Source organism: Pelophylax lessonae, assembly GCF_965119305.1.
Source record: "Pelophylax lessonae genome assembly, chromosome: 7".
Lineage (NCBI taxonomy): Eukaryota > Metazoa > Chordata > Amphibia > Anura > Ranidae > Pelophylax > Pelophylax lessonae.
The window spans coordinates 207,812,791-207,833,412 of NC_138774.1; the positions used below are offsets into that span (position 1 = coordinate 207,812,791).

Genomic DNA, 20,622 nt, shown 5'->3' on the forward strand with positions numbered 1-20,622 from the left:
TGACACCCCGTCTGCGAGATCCATCGATCATCTCGCGAGAGCTGCGCATCAACGCGCCGGCGGTCATGTGACGCCGGACGCCGCCGCGTAGACCGGGGGAGCGCAGCCCTGGATGTCACCCACGCCCTTCCTCTTCTTCTCGATCTCCCTTCCTGCTTGGAATGGTAGGATAGAGAGGGATAATATACCATCAGTGGAGACACCTAATAAAAGGAAAACTTGAAATCCAACATATGGGGACAACTAGCTCAGAACCACCCACCTGCTCTTTACCCGCCCCTCATCATCCAACCAGGTGTATACATTCCTCCTAATTCAGGTAAGAACTCTCAGGTGGAGCATATAAATGCTTCAAGCTTAGTGGGACTCAGTACCTTTGGGTCACCACAGAGAGATCGGTTATCTGCATTTCACATAGGATTTCTGACAAGGTATGTGGATTTTGAATTCCCCTTTCCTAATCACACTTTTATATATGGGAAATCAGTCATTATGGCTAAATATTTTCTTCCCCCACTTGTGCATTTTGATAGGTGTGGACTCATCCGCCCTATGTGCTCCTCGTGAACACAATGTGCATATGGCCATTGGGGATTTGAGTGAACCGCCGGTACTAACATTAATACCCTGACAACGTGTGGAGGGACTTGTATTCTCTCAAGTCCATATACTTGTTGCACATTCAAACTACAGAGCTGCACAGTCAGACTGCATGAATATAAGGTATCCTTTGCCATACAAACAGCCACGTTTGCAGTATACCTTCTGTGAGGAGACAACTAAAAGGATGCTTTTTGCTCCATACTCCCTCTAGGGGTAAGTTGATATCTTCATAGTTACTGTTTACTCTTAAGGATATACTTGTGTATACAGACACATACCTATTATGGGTATTCCCTACCCTTATGGGACTTGGGGATCCCTCATGGATGATGAGATATATTGTTTGCCTCTATGCTCATGTATTTGTTCTAAATAATATTGCTTACATTCTATACATCCGTAGATACACAGGTGGTGAATGCACGGTTATGTGTATATAAACTTCCCTGAAGAAGGAATTAGATGAACAAAAATTCCGAAACATGTTGGAGGATACACTTCCCTGCTTCATGAACCCCTAATGTATTATCCCTATCAGGATATGTATATGGAATGTTATTTTAAAGTCTAAATATGTTATTTCTTGTATTTTGTTGAATTTTAATATAAATAAATAAATGTTGAAATTTTATATATTCCTTTCTATACCTTTCATTACTACACTTACCATCTCCAGCCCTTCCACTCAAATTCCCCAGGGACACCTATAGTTGTTTCTTTCATGAATTCAGTGGGGAAGGGATTTTGGGCTGGTTCGGCATAGCCTTGTACCAACCATTCAATTTGGCTCCCGCGCACGTTCGCGGGAGTGACGTCACCGCGGCTCCGGCCAATCAGATGGCCGGATGCTGCGATCCCGGAAGACGGGCGACTGGACATGTCGCCCGTTATAGAGGTAAGCGGGCGGCACGGCGGGGGCTCGTTCTGAGGTAAGTATTTCATAATGAGCTAGTATGTGATGCATACTAGCTCATTATGTGTTTCTCTTGCAGGTTGAAAAAAAAATAAAAATTGTGGGGTTTACAACCTCTTTAAGGAACGGGCCTGGAAGCCAGCCGCCACATCATTAACAACGGATGACTCATTAGCTGTCAGTGGGGTTCCCAGTTAACAGTTTAATGTAAAGAAAAAACATTGCCAGCAATAAACATTTTAAAATGCCAAGCCAAACAAAATGTAACATAAAAAATGGCGTGGGGTCCCCTTCCCCTGAAATCTATATCAAACCCTTAGGTCTGTGAGCGAGCGCCCCCCCCCCCCCCCCTTCCCCTACCTGAACCATACCAGTTTACATGCCTAAACATGAAGAGGGGTTTTGGGGCCTAAGGCCAGACCTAAGGGCCTGGTATGGATTGGAAGGAACCCCACGCTGTTTTTTTTTTTTCAAATTTGTGTTCAAAACTGACCAGATGTGTAATTCAGATGCATTCCCATAGAAAGCAATGAGCCTGGAATTTGCATCTGAACCGCACCGGAGTGCTAAAAAAAAAGGACTCTTGAAATTCGCAGCAAATTTGCACTGCTACTCCACTGCATATATATGAACAGGCTCCATAGAAAATGCTGCCGGTTCACATGCCATGCAAATCGGATGGGGTTCAAAACCCATCCAATTCGCATATATGTGACTAGAGGCTAAAAATGTTTTGAAAGGTGCCAATAATAAACATCAGACTCAATTCACTGAATTTTAACCATCATGATTTTCCATACAGACCATTGTTTTCAACAGCTACCATTGAGAGCTGCTGATACCACTCATCTGGCTGAAAATAACCCATTAAATGCACTGTAGCATAGTGAATTGGGCATTATGCCTTAAACAAGACATAACTTTCCCATAAAAATCTGAGAAAACAAAGACAGTTGGCAGTAAGAGAACACTTCTATCTAATGCATTACTTGTCATCCCAAAGGCAGTATGGCAGAGTCATTCGGTCATCATACACAAGGCCAGTCCCTACTGCAGGTGAATCTCTGCCCAGGCGCTACAAGAGAAAAAAAAACACATCAAAATGTACTAATTTAAAGAGTTTTGACACTTTGGACACTAAAACAAGTCTAACACATCTAGTATTCCTTCTTTACTACAAGCATTGCTCTTCTGCCAAATATGCTCTATAAATGTTGCGTACATCGACATAAAGGTAAAGCCCAAGTCCAGCCAAAGATTTTTATTTTTTTTTATAGCGTGGGTAACAATCGAAACCTTTGTCAAACCCTTACGGTAGATGTATGTAAAAGAGGTTATTTGAAAGTCTAACAATTTCGCTATATAAGAAAAAACAATGTGAACATCCACAAAATGGACGATACAGCTGCTCTACAACTGCAGTAGCATAGTTGCTCCCCTTTTACAACCAATCAGCATTGAGAGCTATAATTTTGTTTTTAGGGCTTAGGGTCCATTCACACACATAATAATACTTTCTTTTTTTCCTCTCACTTTCTAATGTTGTTCTGCGCTGCAGCATGTTGCACTGCGTTACTGCACGTCAGAACATGATGAACGTAAACGGGTCTTATTTTTAGCACAAAACCCAATGGGGTGAACTGAAGCCATAAGGCGTTTTGCCTTGTTTTTGAATTTAGATTGCACTGGGCAACACAACTAGTGTGAATAAGCCTTTCCTTTCTTTTTTTTTAGCTTCTTGCAATGTATGACCAGTTGCCTGACAAGATACAAAAAATACTGATCTCTCCTTGATACGATAAAATCAATTTACTAGTGTTATTTAATCTTCTTACCAGCCCATCTAATTGATCACAAATGTCCCTTTCCGGTGTCTTTCGCGTGCGGTAGCCTCTCTTCTTCACTTCCTGCAGCGTTGGAGGACATTGAGGGGAGGTGCTTTTCTTCCCAGGCTTTTTCTATAAGGTAGACATTGGTAACATTTTTTTTATCCTAAGACAGCAATAGCTATAACAGAAGTAACAAACTTGCATTTAAATGAACACTGCGGTTTTTCCTTGAGACTCCCGATCTAGAAACCTGCCTATTCCATCTCCTTCTTCCTGTACCCACCATGCTCTGCATACGTCCAGTCACAGGCAATATCTCCACAGATACCCAGAACTGCACAGAGAAGGGTCACGGGGTGCACGGGTGACAACACTATGAAGAAGCAGATGTCTGCATGGGCAGCACAGTTAGGCCCCTTTCACACGGGCGGACCGTTCAGATCCACCTGTCAGTTTTTTTGGCGGATCTGAACGGACGCCCCATGCATCTCTATGGGGCATCAGATGTCACTGGAGACATGTCCTCTGACATCTGATCTGATCCGTCAAATCTGGACGGATGAAAACCCTATTTTCTATCCGTCCAGCGGATCGGATTGGGACAGACGGTCCGTTCCCATCCGATTCCCCCATAGAGAACAGCGGGACCTGACAGCTGTGTCTCTGCACACAGCTGCCATCCGCCTGTTCAGCAGGGGATCGGCGGATCGAACCCCGCTGAGAAAAACAGAGTCTGCCTGGCGGACTCCCTATGTGTAAGGGGCCTTAAAATATTACTAAACCCAGGAGCCTGTATTCACTATATCTGGTCTCCCACAGTACACAGAATTGCAATTATTTTAGTAAATATAAACTACTAAATACCTTTTCCCATCAGCAGTATATAGCAGTCTTGTGACTTCTGTCGTTGTAGGGTTAAAGCTTGTAAGAGGAGTTTTCATTCTCTCCTGATTGTCCTATGAGGACGCAGGAACCTCTGTTTGGACAACGCTGATTGGCCCTGTGCTGATCACATGCACTCTCCCAAGAAAAAAAAAAAACTCTCTAGCAATACACAACAAACTGAGCATGTGCAGCTTGTCTCCAAGCTTGGTACTATCAGGAGGTATATTGTTGACTGCAGAAGAAGGGGAGGATCAGAGAAGACAGGTTTAAACGGTTTTTTTACACACTGCAGAGGATTAACCACTTAGGTTCCACAGTGAGTATAAGAAGCATGCTTTACTGCATATACACACTGATTTTACTGTTGTGGGTTTCGTAACACTTTAAGTGTAGTTTACTTCATTAGCCCCTCCTCCCTGATCTGGAAATACGTTCTTTCTGGATATGTCCATAAGGGGATATCTGTCTACAGATTAAAGTACACCGGTCAGAAAAAGAAAATGAATACATGCATACAGTGCCGACACTTAGCGGTGTCTATACATCTCAGCCCATTTCAAGTGTTACCATTGTCCAAAAAGGAGGCAGGACTTGGACACCATTTAATATATGCACATTAATTTTAAAAAGACAGAATAGCAGGACGCTGCTAAATCCTAGTTACAAATGCATAGAAAAGACTGTGGCTAAAAGCCTATTATCAGACACAAATGACATGGATACATCCATATCTATGTTTATATATTGATGGAGGGGATTAGGTTTTACCTGAGGAAGGGAGAAACTCTGAACTGTTGGTCTTCTTTCCTGCCTACTTGTGTGCCTATAAAGTAACCTGCTCCTTTACCCTACTATGTTTATATACTGATGCATCCCCATCATTAGTATCTGCTGAGTTTGTGACCCGTGTTCTTTTCTAAGCATTTGTATTGATGATTTAGCAGCAATCTGTTAGCTGCTGTGTTTTGACTCTTTACACTAAACGCACATATACTTTAAAGGAGTTGTAAAGTCAGAAGGTTTATTATCTTAATGCATTCTATGCATTAAGATAAAAAGCCTTCTGTGTGTGGCAGCCTCCCCAGCACCCCCTAATACTTACCTGAGCCCCATCTCTGTCCAGCAATGTCCACGAGTCCCTTGGCCGCCCAGGACTCTTCCTCTTGATTGGCCACTGGCACCCGTCTAGGTCAGTTAGCCAATCAGGAGAGAGAGGGAGCGGGGCCGAACGGCAGCTCCGTGTCTGAATGGACACAGGGAGCTGTGGCTTGGCTCGGGTACCCCCATAGCAAGCTGCTGGATGGAGGGGCCAGGAACACAGAAGAGGATCCTGAGAAGAGGAAGATCCGGGCTGCTCTATGCAAAACCAACTGCACAGAGGAGGTAAGCATAACATGTTTGTTATTTAAAAAAAATAAAAAAACACAAGACTTTACAATCACTTTAACCACTAAGGCTCCGTTCACATCTAGGTGTTTTGGGGCGTTTTTGGGGCGTTTTTCTGCTCTAGGATCAGCTCTCAAAACGCCCAACAAGACAAATCCTATTCATTTCAATGGCCCCTGTTCACATCTGAGCGTTTTGACGCTGTATACAAAACGCCCAACGCTCAAAAAAGTACATGAGCTTCTTTTTGGGCAGATTACAGGCGTTTTCCATTGATCTCCATTCAATCTAAAAACGCCTGCACAAAAATCGCGGTAAAAATCGCGGTAAAATCGCGGTAAAAAACGCCGCAAAAATCGCGGTAAAATCGCGGTAAAAAACGCGCGAAAAACGCTACGCTCAGGTGTGAATGTAGCCTTAAGCCCCGGAAGATTTTACCCCCATTCCGACCAGGGGGTATTTTGCGATTCGGCACTGCGTGACTTTAACGGACAATTGCGCGGTCGTGCGACGCTGTACCTAAACGAATTTGGCGTCCTTTTTTTCCCAAAACAGAGCTTTCTTTTGGTGGTATTTGATCACCTGTGCGATTTTTTGATCACACGCTATAAACAAAAAAAGAGCGTCAATTTTGCAAAAATAGCAATATTTTTCACATTTTTGTATATGAAATTCCCCCCCAAAAAAATGTAAAAATCTAAATTTTTTAACATTTTCGGCCAATTTGTTTTATGCTACCTATGTTTGGTAAAAAAAAATCGCAAAAAGCGTATTTTGATTGGTTTGCGCAAAAGTTATTGCGTTTACTAACAAAGGGAAAGATTTTTGTCATTTTTGTTGTTTTTTTTTTTAACGCGTAATGGCGGCGATCTACGATTTTTTTTGCGGTACTGCGACATTGCGGCGGACAGATTGGACCCTTGACTGACATTTTTGACACTTTTGGGGTTACCAGTGACATTTCTACAGTAATCAGTGCTATATATATATGCACTGTTACTGTAAAAATACACTGGTAGTGAAGGGGTTAACTTTATTTGGGAGGGAGGGGCTGTGTGTGTCCCTAGGGGCGTGCTTTCTACTGTGATTGGCTGTGGCTTGAGCTGTAAGGACACTGATCAACGGATCTACATAGTAGATCCATGTGATCAGTGTCTTTACAGCGAGGAGAATGACAGGTCGCTTGTTTACACAAGCTGCCTGACATTCTCCCTCTCCCCCGCCGATCGCCGAGTGGCCGGCGGACATCGGGTCCACTGGGCACACGCGCGGGGGGGTCCGTGACCACGCGGGAGCGCGCCTCCGGCGGCGCGCGCTCGCTCCCTAGACCCTCACAAGCAAGCAACGTAGCCCTACGTTAGTTTGCCTGTGAGGGGCTGACCGCCGACGTAGATAGTCGTGCGGCGGTCGGCAAGTGGTTAACATATGCTAGTCATTGGTTATTCAGGAGTTGATCGAAGTGAACCCCTTAGAGAATATTTAGCACCCCAATATCTGTTTTTCTATTGTTACTATCCTAAGGTGTGCTAGGGATTTTTATACACATTCTTTTTTCAAGTGTTACCAGCATGATCAAACTCTCATGGGGGAATTAACAAAGGATGGCACAAGCATAAAGCTTGCGCCACTCTTCCAAACTCTTTGTTGATTGGGAGTAATTAGTTCTCTCTTCTATGTTTTGTCTATGATAGACAAGGCACAAAACAGTACAGCTGGGGCTGCGTGGCCCAGATTCTTCTGCCCCCCTCCCCCTGAGTTGACTGCTGGGGAGGGAGAAGGAGGGCTGGTCACTTTGCAAGCTCTGCTCAAATGACAAGAGGAAGGGAGGTGAGCTGTCTGCTGCCAGCTACATCACATACACAAGGTCCAACTGGGCAGGGATCTGCAACAGTTCTATATACCAACAATGGTCTCAATCCCTTTGTAAATTAACAAGAGGGCAGATCCTGCAGCAGTTTCTATTTCATTCTGAAACTGGTACGAGTGGCACAGATAGACCCAAAACAGGTCAATCTGCTTAGTCAATGTGACACACACCACAAATGCCAGTTTCCTGTGCCATTAAAATGGTGTGAGAATCTTTGCTGTTTCCTTGGTTAATGTTCCAATCTCAGAATCCTACTGGTCCATCACAATTTTGGGAAGTTTCACTGGCTAATAGGTATTGGAAGATTTTCCCCGATTACCTCCTGTGTCATGCATTTCATTAAGATAAAAAAAAATCTTCTGTGTGCAGTAGCCCCCTTCAAGAGACTTAAAGAGACTTTACAATCAATTTAATCTTGCCAGGTCTGCGGAGCTGCCGCTCTGCATTAACAGTAACAATTTTATCCACCAAAAAGCTTGTTCATTTGCAAAAATACATAACAGAGCCATATAATATAGAAAGCAGGCCACTAATAGAGGAAATGCACAGAAATAGTGGTTGCAATGAATTATATATATATATATATATATATATATATATATATATATATATATATATACAGTACATACATACATACATACATACATACACATACAGTGTGTGTATATATATATATACACTCACCAGCAACTTTATTTGGTACACCTTGTTAGTACCGGGTTGGACCCCCCTTTTGCCTTCAGAACTATCTTCATTCTTCATGGCATAGATTCAACAAGGTGTTGAAAATATTCCTTAAGAGGTTTTGGTCCATACTGACATGATAGCATCACGTAGTTACTGCAGATTTGTCTGCTGCCCGTTCCACCTCATCCCAAAGGTGCTCTATTGGATTGAGATCTGATGACTGTGGAGGCCATTGGAGTACAGTGATCTCATTGTCATGTTGAAGAAACCAGTGGTGAGATGATTTGAGCTTTGTGACATGGTGCATTATCCTGCTTAGGCTTGTGACGGTATCAGATTTTCATGCTGCGATTAATTGATTAAGGTTTTGCCACGGTATACGGTATTATCATGGTATTCTATTATTAAATTTAAATTATTAAATTTCCACCTCACTTCAATTTCATTGCTGAATTTAGGGGCTTTGGTTCACTTATGCACATTATTATATAGTCAGTCAGTACAGACTCTGTGAACCAGGCCTAAAATAGGTCATCAAGCAGTGTCTGATTCGAAAAGGTAGCAAAGTGTGGGGCCAGGATGGGATTTTAAGGGTACCGTTATATAACCAATAAGAGAGATGTATCTACAAGAATAACTAAAAAGTATATAATTTTATTATATCACATAGAATGAGAAAAATACAAATACAAATACAAGGACATTACTGTTACAAGATAACATGAAACATCATCATAGTAGCAACAGAATTAATAAAATATCGTCAGAGATAATTTCCTTGAGATTGTGGACAGGACTCGTCAGAGGTCACAGTCAGTCTGGAGGTGCCAGACCTGGTGTGTGTCCCTCTAGTCGGTCCAAATACCACTACCCGACATGTTTCGCGGTAATACCGCTTCTTCAGGGGTACAAGGGATGTAACTTGATAAAAAGCCACTAAAGAATGACAAAAAAAGATACATGATTATCATACATATATAAAAGCATGTGTACATATACATGTTCGTTTTGCTGTTTCGAATATCGGTATGTGTCAAGTATGGAGCAGTTGGCGATAAGCCCCTCCTACTTCTGACACTAATACGTCATTTATTCGATCACATGGTAGACATTTTACTTACATGAGTATACAAGAAGAGTGATCTACACTGGCATGTAGGCCAAGGCATATATGTGATACTTCCAGTGGTGGAACTGATGGTTAATGGCAAACGGAGCATAGGCGTCGGTCACCAAAAATTGTCCCCCGGGCGGGCAAGGATGACCAATTGGCAAAAAAGCCTAGACAGTGGAAGATATAGAGAATGCTGGTATATAGAGTATTGTATTCATTTAAAGGCTGCAGAAATATATACTGCAGATTATATTGGTCACATTATTCAGATCATTAAATATGAATAGAAATTGGTGTTTGAAAAATTTAGAGATATAAATTGAAACACCTCCAATCTTTATAGATAGGAGGGGAGTGAGGGGGGGGGGGGGGAAATGCTCACCAAAAATGACATCAATAGAGTATATGAAAACCTACCAGACTCTATGCCAGGGCTTGTGTGATGGTCAGACGATGGAGAAAAGGTAGAAAGAATATGCGATCAGAGAGGCACAGAAATGATATCGCAAATCAAGCGAGACATCACATCTCAGTCTCCAATTCAGCCAGTACCGCTCTGTAATATGTTCAAAAAAGAAGAAGGTAGCAAATAAGCAAAAAGGGGGGCTTGAACAGGCTAGTTCTAAATATGCTCTGAGTCCATACATGGTCACAGAATGCTCAGTAAGTGCAGCTTAATGCCCATACCTAAACTCCAAGGGGGAGGGTACGTGGCTGTATTCAGAATGTGCAAGGTAAAAAAGATAGTAGATGATAAAGAGGCTGAAGCGTTATTACCGTTTAATGATCCATATGTCGGAGCTCCATCGTCTGCACACTAGCTGGCTACCGTACCTGTCTTAAATAGATCATCAACTCCGCCGTCACACACAGGCGACGCGCGCCTCGGTGACATCACGGAGTCAGATGTACAACAGCGCACGCGCGTCGGTAGACGCGGCGCACAGCTGTCAAAGACACAGAGGGCCGTCCCTCCGTAGGTTGCCACGCAACCTGGGACGCCAAGGAGCATCACTGAACGGGTGCAGATGGAATGGCGTAAGGAAACGGATTACTCCGTGTAGACAAAGGGACTGTGTGTAATCAATACACATCAAGAACCTCTGTACATCTCCTGCCCGCCCGTGGGACATCACAGATAACCGAAATAGCCCGCGCCGAACGGTCCACGCCGCCAATGGAAGATCAGATGCCTAAATTGGAATGCATACCAATGTGTACATGGTTACATATATATATACAAGATTATTTGCACATATCAATACAAGAATGTTACTTTTCCATTTGTTAACACATTGTGTAGCCACCCACAACGTAATAGCAAAAACACCTATATTAATTGAAACCTGCCATTAGCCGCCTGTCTATGGAAATACCTCTCAACAGAAAAAAAACGACTATGGCCGACAAAGTAAGTACCCTGAGGGGTTGGTGTATGAGAAAAAGCCATGAAGAAAAGAAAAAAAAGGATGGGGAAGGGGGGGAGGGGGAAGGGAAGGGGGAGGGGAGAGAAAGAGGGAAAACACAATAGAGGAGCAAGAATCTAATAGAGTAAAAAAGACAATAATATGGATCCAACAAAAAAAGGGGGGGCATCAAATAGGTTCTATATACTATGGTTTATAAAAAAGCTTTGAAAGTATGCATTTCGTTGAGACCCGGGGGATTGAGAGCATTAAGTCTCTCGATCCAGCGAGTCTCGGCCTGTAAGATCCGTTTGTCCCAGTCACTCCCTCTTGGGTCTGGGTGTATGACTTCAAGGACTTGAAATGATACCACAGTATTATTAAATTTATGGTGTAGACCAATATGTCTGGTCACTGGTGTTAAAATGGGGATAGACACAGATTACGGACATATACTGACTGCACTACGCAAGGCGTCATTTATTTAATGACATGCAAATGCAAGGCCTTTTACGTAGGCAAAACCATCCGTGAATTTGGTCTCCGGATACGGGACCATATCTACTGTTCTGGCAATGGTAAAATTTTAACACCAGTGACCAGACATATTGGTCTACACCATAAATTTAATAATACTGTGGTATCATTTCAAGTCCTTGAAGTCATACACCCAGACCCAAGAGGGGGTGACTGGGACAAACGGATCTTACAGGCCGAGACTCTCTGGATCGAGAGACTTAATGCTCTCGATCCCCCGGGTCTCAACGAAATGCATACTTTCAAAGCTTTTTTATAAACCATAGTATATAGAACCTATTTGATGCCCCCCCCCCCTTTTTTCGTTGGATCCATATTATTGTCTTTTTTACTCTATTAGATTCTTGCTCCTCTATTGTGTTTTCCCTCTTTCTCTCCCCTCCCCCTTCCCTCCCCCCTCCCCCCTTTCCCCATCCTTTTTTTTCTTTTCTTCATGGCTTTTTCTCATACACCAACCCCTCAGGGTACTTACTTTGTCGGCCATAGTCGTTTTTTTCTGTTGAGAGGTATTTCCATAGACAGGCGGCTAATGGCAGGTTTCAATTAATATAGGTGTTTTTGCTATTACGTTGTGGGTGGCTACACAATGTGTTAACAAATGGAAAAGTAACATTCTTGTATTGATATGTGCAAATAATCTTGTATATATATATGTAACCATGTACACATTGGTATGCATTCCAATTTAGGCATCTGATCTTCCATTGGCGGCGTGGACCGTTCGGCGCGGGCTATTTCGGTTATCTGTGATGTCCCACGGGCGGGCAGGAGATGTACAGAGGTTCTTGATGTGTATTGATTACACACAGTCCCTTTGTCTACACGGAGTAATCCGTTTCCTTACGCCATTCCATCTGCACCAGTTCAGTGATGCTCCTTGGCGTCCCAGGTTGCGTGGCAACCTACGGAGGGACGGCCCTCTGTGTCTTTGACAGCTGTGCGCCGCGTCTACCGACGCGCGTGCGCTGTTGTACATCTGACTCCGTGACGTCACCGAGGCGCGCGTCGCCTGTGTGTGACGGCGGAGTTGATGATCTATTTAAGACAGGTACGGTAGCCAGCTAGTGTGCAGACGATGGAGCTCCGACATATGGATCATTAAACGGTAATAACGCTTCAGCCTCTTTATCATCTACTATCTTTTTTACCTTGCACATTCTGAATACAGCCACGTACCCTCCCCCTTGGAGTTTAGGTATGGGCATTAAGCTGCACTTACTGAGCATTCTGTGACCATGTATGGACTAAGAGCATATTTAGAACTAGCCTGTTCAAGCCCCCCTTTTTGCTTATTTGCTACCTTCTTCTTTTTTGAACATATTACAGAGCGGTACTGGCTGAATTGGAGACTGAGATGTGATGTCTCGCTTGATTTGCGATATCATTTCTGTGCCTCTCTGATCGCATATTCTTTCTACCTTTTCTCCATCGTCTGACCATCACACAAGCCCTGGCATAGAGTCTGGTAGGTTTTCATATACTCTATTGATGTCATTTTTGGTGAGCATTTCCCCCCCCCCCCCCTCACTCCCCTCCTATCTATAAAGATTGGAGGTGTTTCAATTTATATCTCTAAATTTTTCAAACACCAATTTCTATTCATATTTAATGATCTGAATAATGTGACCAATATAATCTGCAGTATATATTTCTGCAGCCTTTAAATGAATACAATACTCTATATACCAGCATTCTCTATATCTTCCACTGTCTAGGCTTTTTTGCCAATTGGTCATCCTTGCCCGCCCGGGGGACAATTTTTGGTGACCGACGCCTATGCTCCGTTTGCCATTAACCATCAGTTCCACCACTGGAAGTATCACATATATGCCTTGGCCTACATGCCAGTGTAGATCACTCTTCTTGTATACTCATGTAAGTAAAATGTCTACCATGTGATCGAATAAATGACGTATTAGTGTCAGAAGTAGGAGGGGCTTATCGCCAACTGCTCCATACTTGACACATACCGATATTCGAAACAGCAAAACGAACATGTATATGTACACATGCTTTTATATATGTATGATAATCATGTATCTTTTTTTGTCATTCTTTAGTGGCTTTTTATCAAGTTACATCCCTTGTACCCCTGAAGAAGCGGTATTACCGCGAAACATGTCGGGTAGTGGTATTTGGACCGACTAGAGGGACACACACCAGGTCTGGCACCTCCAGACTGACTGTGACCTCTGACGAGTCCTGTCCACAATCTCAAGGAAATTATCTCTGACGATATTTTATTAATTCTGTTGCTACTATGATGATGTTTCATGTTATCTTGTAACAGTAATGTCCTTGTATTTGTATTTCTCTCATTCTATGTGATATAATAAAATTATATACTTTTTAGTTATTCTTGTAGATACATCTCTCTTATTAGTTATATAACGGTACCCTTAAAATCCCATCCTGGCCCCACACTTTGCTACCTTTTCGAATTTGTCTAGGGATGAGGTACCTTAATACCTAATATCTAATCCAATGGGCTAACTTCTGCATCAAGCAGTGTCTGGCCTAACTGGTGATAACTGGTCCTGGCGCTCGGCTCCGATCCGATGGCCTGGTCATTAAGAGGGCAAATCCTTGTGGTCAAGAAGTGGTTAAACCTGAAGGAGGAGGTGTTTATAAATTACTTTACTATTGCTTTAGGCCTGGTTCACATGTATGCGGGTTGGCGGTTCACATGTATGCGGGTTGGCGGCCCACATTTGCACAGGCATAGCAGCCCATTGATTTGAACGGGCTGCTATGCCTCATTTTCCGCAGAAAAAAGGTGCATGTAGCATTTTTTTAAAATTCAGTGGCCTTGAAATCCATCCTGCTTTTGCACCATGCGACTAACCTGCAGTTCCTGCTCTGGCAAGCTTTCTGCATTTTTTGTATACGTGGGCACGGCATTTAAAAACAGTTTGCGTGTGCAGCAACGGCAGGTAAGTCGCATGGTGCAAAAGAAGGATGGATTTCATAGCCACTGCATTTTTTTAAATTCTGCATGCACCTTTTTTCAGCTGAAAACGCAGGCATAGCAGCTCAAGCCCATTCACATCAATGGGCTGCTATGCCTGTGCAAATGTGGGCCTAAAGCAATAGTAAAGTCATTAATTGGTTAAACCTGCAGGAGGACCGGTGTTTTTATCTATTAATGACTTTACTATTGCTTTAGGCCTGGTTCACATGTATGCGGGTTGGGGGCCCACATTTGCACAGGCATAGCAGCCCATTGATGTGAATGGGCTTGAGCTGCTATGCCTGCGTTTTCAGCTGAAAAAAGGTGCATGCAGAATTTAAAAAAATGCAGTGGCTATGAAATCCATCCTTCTTTTGCACCATGCGACTTACCTGCCGTTGCTGCACACGCAAACTGTTTTTAAATGCCGTGCCCACGTATACAAAAAATGCAGAAAGCTTGCCAGAGCAGGAACTGCAGGTTAGTCGCATGGTGCAAAAGCAGGATGGATTTCAAGGCCACTGAATTTTAAAAAAATGATGCATGCACCTTTTTTCTGCGGAAAATGAGGGCATAGCAGCCCGTTCAAATCAATGGGCTGCTATGCCTGTGCAAATGTGGGCCGCCAACCCGCATACATGTGAACCACCAACCCGCATACATGTGAACCAGGCCTAAAGCAATAGTAAAGTCATTAATAGATAAAAACACCGTTCCTCCTGCAGGTTTAACTACTTCTGGATCGCAAGGATTTGCCCCTTTTAAAGACCAGGCCATCGGATCAGAGCGCCAGGACCAGTCATCACCAGGTAGGCCAGACACTGCTTGATGGCTATATAATAATGTAATGTGGGCTGCTATGCGTGTGTGTGTATATGTATATATTAGAGCTGCACGATTCTGGCCAAAATGAGAATCACGATTTTTTAGCTTGGAATAAAGATCACGATTCTCTCACGATTCTCTGTGTAACAAAAAAAAAATTGGGATAATTTTACTGTTACGTTTTTTTTTTTTTTTTTATTCATTAAAGTCTATTAATTGCGTTTGAAAGACTGCTGCGCAAATACAGTGTGACATAAAATATTACAACAATCGCCATTTTTTTCTGTAGGGTCTCTGCTAAAAAAAATATATAAAATGTTTGGGGTTCTAAGTACTTTTCTAGCAAAAAAAAAAACTGATTTTAACTTGCAAGCAACAAGTGTCAGAAAAAGGTCCAGTCTTTAAGAGGTTAAACTTCCTTTCTCCCTGGCAGAGGGAAGGAAAAGATACAATGTAATCATTTTTGTTTATAGTTACTGGGAGACTTAGCCCCCATTCACACTGGGGCGACGCTACTTCGCACCGCGACCTCCGAGGTCGCGGTGCGAGCAGCGCGCCGCTACCTCGGAGCGGCCGCCACGGACTTCGTAACATTGAAGTCTATGGCGGTCGCCTCCTGGTCGCCCCAAAGAAGCTCCGGACCCTTTTTCTGAGTCGGAGCGACTTGTGTCGCTCCTATCAGAACGGGTCCGCAGCTTCCCTATGGGAGGCGACCTGCGGCGACCTGTGAGGCGACCAGGTCGCCTCACAGGTCGCCCCAGTGTGAACGGGGGCTTAATGCTGAAAGGCATTAGCTGTGTGAGTGAATGAGTCATCCAGCTCACTGAAATGTATCAATTCACAAGTCAGACCCAGGAGCAGAGAAACTCTGTATTTTAAAAATGCCACAATAACAATACTGTGGCTATGCAATACCGCGATATATCGAATTACCGAAAACCGGCATATGTCTAATCCTGCTGGAAGGAGCCATCAGAAGATGGGTACACTGTAGTCATAAAGGGATGGACATGGTCCGCAACAATACTGGCCGTGGTGTTTAAACAATGCTCAATTGGTACTAAAGGGCCCAAAGTGTGCCTAGAATATATCCCCCACATCATTAAACCACCAGCCTGAACCAGCCTTGAATACAATGCAGGATGGATCCATGCTTTCATGTTGTTTACACCAAATTCTGACCCTACCATCTGAATGTCGCAGCTGAAATCGAGACTCATCAGACCAGGCAACTTTTTCCAACTTTCTATTGTCCAATTTTGGTAAGCCTGTGTGAATTGTAGCCTCAGGTTCCTTTTCTTAGCTGACAGGAGTGGCACCAAGTGTGCCCATCTGTTTCAAGGTTTGATGTGTTGTGCTTTCAGCGATGGTATTCTGCATACCTTGGTTGTAACGAGTGCTTATTTGAGTTACTGTTGCCTTTCTATCATCTCAAACCAGTCTGCCCATTCTTCTCTGACATCAACAATGCATTTCTCTCCACATAACTGCCACTCACTGGATATTTTCGGACCATTCTCTGTAAACCCTAGAGATGGCTGTGAGTGAAAATCCCAGCAGATCAGCAGTTCATGAAATACTCAGACCAGCCCGTCTGGCACCGACAATCATGCCACGTTCAAAGTCACTTAAATCCCCATTCTTCCCCATTCTGATGCTCAGTTTGAACTTCAGCAAGTTGTCTTTACCATGTCTAGATGCCTAAATGCATTGAGTTGCTGCCATGTGATTGGCTGATTAGCAATTTGTGTTAAGCAAATGAACCTAATAAAGTCAGTGAGTGTGTGTGTGTGTGTATGTATGTATATATATATATATATATATATATATATATATATATATAAAAATTGGGTTCTACATATTGATCTTTCAGTGAAGGTTCGCCTACAAAATATCTTTCATATGAACAGTCTTATTGGCCTGTTTCCACCTTATCCAGGAAAAAATACTGCCATTATGTTCTACTACAAGCCAAAAAACGTTTCACCTGCCGAAGAACTAAAAGTCCCACCAAGCTCTGGAAAAAGCTTGCTGTCAGTGCATGCTAAACCTTGCAGTTCCTCAACACCCAAAGTGCTGTAATTTCACAGCAGATAAGTGAGCACAATAAAGTTGGACCTACCGTGGTAGTGATCGCAGGGGACTTGCCTCGAATGCCTGGAGACTTTCTCTCCTGGGGAGACGCCATTTTCTTCAAGGTAATCAATCAGGTCTTCATTCAAGATCTGTGTATTTGATTAAATTCAAATAATTATTCACTATATTCCAAGTTATACTGTTAATGTTGGACAGTTTCCCCCTCAACCACAGACTGAGCCAACAAGAAAGAATTATGTAAGTGCCAAAACAGCCAGATCAGTTGATTATCAAAGTCCAGCCCCAGTGCATGCTGGGATTAGTCCCTGTGGTCAACGAAGCATTAGGTCCAGCATAATATTCTACTATGTGTTCACTAGAGCATATCACACAATGCACATGGCTGCCTATGAACCCCCCTCCCCTTTCTGATAATGGGAACATGTGTAAAGTCTGAGGGACAGGTGCAGGACAGATCTGTACCCCTCTAGGCTTTGTGGCAAAGTCTTTGATCTTTTTTGGGGCCCTCCAGTCCCTGTGGCAGGGTCTCTGATCTTTCCGGGAGTCCTCTAGTCTCTGTGGCATGGTAACTAATCTTTTTTGGGGTCCTCTAGTCTCTGTGGCAGGGTCTCTGATCTTTTCTGGGGTCCTCCAGTCCCTGTGGCAGGGTCTCTGATCTTTTTTGGGGTCCTCTAGTCTGTGTGGCAGGGTCTCTGATCTTTTCTGAGGTCCTCTAGTCCCTGTGGAGGGTCTCTGATCTTTCTGGGGTCCTCCAGTCCCTGTGGCAGGGTCTCTGATCTTTTTTGGGGTCCTCTAGTCTGTGTGGCAGGGTCTCTGATCTTTTCTGGGGCCCTCTAGGCCCTGTGGCAGGGTCTCTGATCTTTTCTGGGGTCCGCCAGTCTTTGTGGCAGGGTCGCTGATCTTTTCTGTGGCCCTTTAGTCTATGTGGCAGGGTCTCTGATATTTTCTGGAGCCCTCTAGTCCCTGTGGCAGGGTTCCTGATCTTTTCTGGGGCCCTCTAGGCCCTGTGGCAGGGTCTCTGATCTTTTCTGGGGTCCGCCAGTCTTTGTGGCAGGGTCGCTGATCTTTTCTGTGGCCCTTTAGTCTATGTGGCAGGGTCTCTGATATTTTCTGGAGCCCTCTAGTCCCTGTGGCAGGGTTCCTGATCTGTTCTGGGGCCCTCTAGTCCCTGTGGCAGGGTCTTTGATCTATTCTGGGGTCCTCCAGTCTTCGTGTCAGAGTCACTGATCTTTTCTGGGGTCCTCTAGTCTCTGTGGCAGAGTCACTGATCTTTTCTGGGGTCCTCTAGTCTCTGTGGCAGAGTCACTGATCTTTTCTGGGGTCCTCTAGACTCTGATCTTTTCTGGGGTCCTCTAGTCCCTGTGGAGGGTCTCTGATCTTTATGGGGTCCTCTAGTCCCTGATGCAGGGTCTTTGATCTTTCTGGGGTCCTCTAGTCCCTGTGGCAGGGTCACTGATCTTTTCTGGGGCCCTCTAGTCCCTGTGGCAGGGTCTCTGATCATCTCTGAAGTCCTCTAGTCTCTGTGGCAGGGTCTCTGATCTTTTTTGGGGCCCTCTAGTCCCTGTGGCAGGGTCTCTGATCTTTTCTGGGGCCCTCTAGTCCCTGTGGCAGGGTCTCTGATCTTTTCTGGGGCCCTCTAGTCCCTGTGGCAGGGTCTCTGATCTTTTCTGGGGCCCTCTAGTCCCTGTGGCAGGGTCTCTGATCTTTTCTGGGGCCCTCTAGTCCCTGTGGCAGGGTCTCTGATCTTTTCTGGGGCCCTCTAGTCCCTGTGGCAGGGTCTCTGATCTTTTCTAGGGCCCTCTAGTCCCTGTGGCAGGGTCTCTGATCTTTTCTGGGGCCCTCTAGTTCCTGTGGCAGGGTCTCTGATCTTTTCTGGGGCCCTCTAGTTCCTGTGGCAGGGTCTCTGATCTATTCTGTGGTCCTCCAGTCTTCGTGTCAGAGTCACTGATCTTTTCTAGGGTCCTCTAGTCTCTGTGGCAGGATCTCTGATCTTTTCTGGGGTCCTTTAGTCTCTGTGGCAGAGTCACTGATCTTTTATGGGGTCCTCCAGTCTCTGTGGCACGGTCTCTGATCTTTTCTGGGGTCCACTAGTCTCTGTGGCAGGGTCTCTGATCTTTTTATGGGGTCCCATTAGTCTACCATGTCCCTACCAAGCACTCTGTTAAATAAAATCAGTTACTACTGATCTCTGCTTTCCAGGAAAAAAAACTGTTAGTGTTTACATCTGCCAGAGCCAGAAATTACTTAATGGCATCACTTCTGGCCTCCCCAGGGTCATAAAGATGGCCAGGGACCATCCAATCCACAGCCAGCTCTATGTCAATCTGGCTTCCTTATCACATGGGAGAGAAAGGACCTGAAGAGTGGCAGGAGGCCCCCTCCTACTGCCTGTAAAAGCAATCCAGAGGCTGAACAGCCGCTAGGGTGGCTTTTACATTACAGGGAAGCTGCAGGCATCATTCAGATGTCACCAATTCAACTTAAAAACGTCATATGAGGCCCTACGGGTGGGAAGTGGTTAACAATATTAAATAGTTCAATGATTGGTAGGGCTGAGTAGCTTTCACTGCCCACACAGCCAATGCAGATATTTGGAAGCCGTGGTTTTCTCTTGGGATGGATCAGTGTGATTCGAATTGGCCATGTGGTGGATTGTGACCACTCTGACCAATTATTTTGGTGTCCCTAAGGAAAGAAAGGGGAAGAAGACTATGACATTCAAAAACCCAGACCCCGAGCAGTGAGAGCCAATCCCTGGAGGGGAGGGGGGGGGGATTAAGGTGCACAGTGTTAGATAACCTTTTCATTTTTTGTGGAAAAGTGAACTTATATGCACTTCCCAACTGACAGCCAGTGCACTGACACACTTCACTGCTGACAACCTGTTCACTAACCAGTGAAACAACATGCTTACCCACTGACAACTAATGCCAGAATCCAGGTATGCACCTAGAACCTCTGCAGTGTCTGGCTGTAGCTCTTCTGACAGTGCCACCTGAGATGCTGGACACACCCTGTCTGATTCCTTGGACAACCTCGCCTTGTCTCTTGTTTCTTGTGAAGCTCAAGCTCTTTGCTCCCATGAACTTTCTGATTTAGGCAATTTAACCAGTTAGCGCTGACGGCACACAAATATGAGGCCTCTTGGCAGGTGGGCCCCCGGCACAGTTACTGGTGGCTAATGGAAACCTCCTGATCACTGCTTGTGACCGACATGACAGCCAATCACGACAATCATAACCCCCCCAGTATCTGAAAACCCTTAAAAGGGACGGGGTATCTTTGCACCTCCTGGTTGCCAGAATATTGTGCTCTCTACAGCCATTATCTTGCTACTTTGTGTACCTGCAGCTGTCCTTATCTTCACTACCACTCGTTACTGACCTTTGACTTGTTCCTTGACTACGCTTCCGCTTGATCTCAACCAGAAACCACTTGTTACCTACCTTTGGCTTGTTACTGAATATGCTTCTGCTTGTGTTCAACCTGCAACCAGACCCTGGCAATTCTGAGGACCGCAACC

The 20,622-nt window shown here is 44.3% G+C and overlaps 2 protein-coding genes across 2 annotated transcripts in view; one reads left to right on the plus strand and one right to left on the minus strand.

Moving 5' to 3' along the window:
- Positions 1 to 20,622, plus strand: part of PQBP1 (polyglutamine binding protein 1) — a 408,542-nt gene that overhangs the window by 100,615 nt on the left and 287,305 nt on the right. The gene's annotated exons all lie outside the window — the stretch shown is intronic.
- The window catches only part of HDAC6 (histone deacetylase 6), an 86,230-nt gene that overhangs the window by 60,862 nt on the left and 4,746 nt on the right, over positions 1 to 20,622 (minus strand). Inside the window, exons 2-4 of the mRNA XM_082263410.1 lie at positions 17,125 to 17,227; positions 3,352 to 3,474; positions 2,506 to 2,591 (exon numbers count right to left, since the gene is read on the minus strand). Of these exons, the coding sequence (XP_082119536.1) occupies positions 2,506 to 2,591; positions 3,352 to 3,474; positions 17,125 to 17,190 (275 nt within the window). The 5' untranslated portion in view covers positions 17,191 to 17,227. The remainder of the gene's footprint in view (positions 1 to 2,505; positions 2,592 to 3,351; positions 3,475 to 17,124; positions 17,228 to 20,622) is intronic.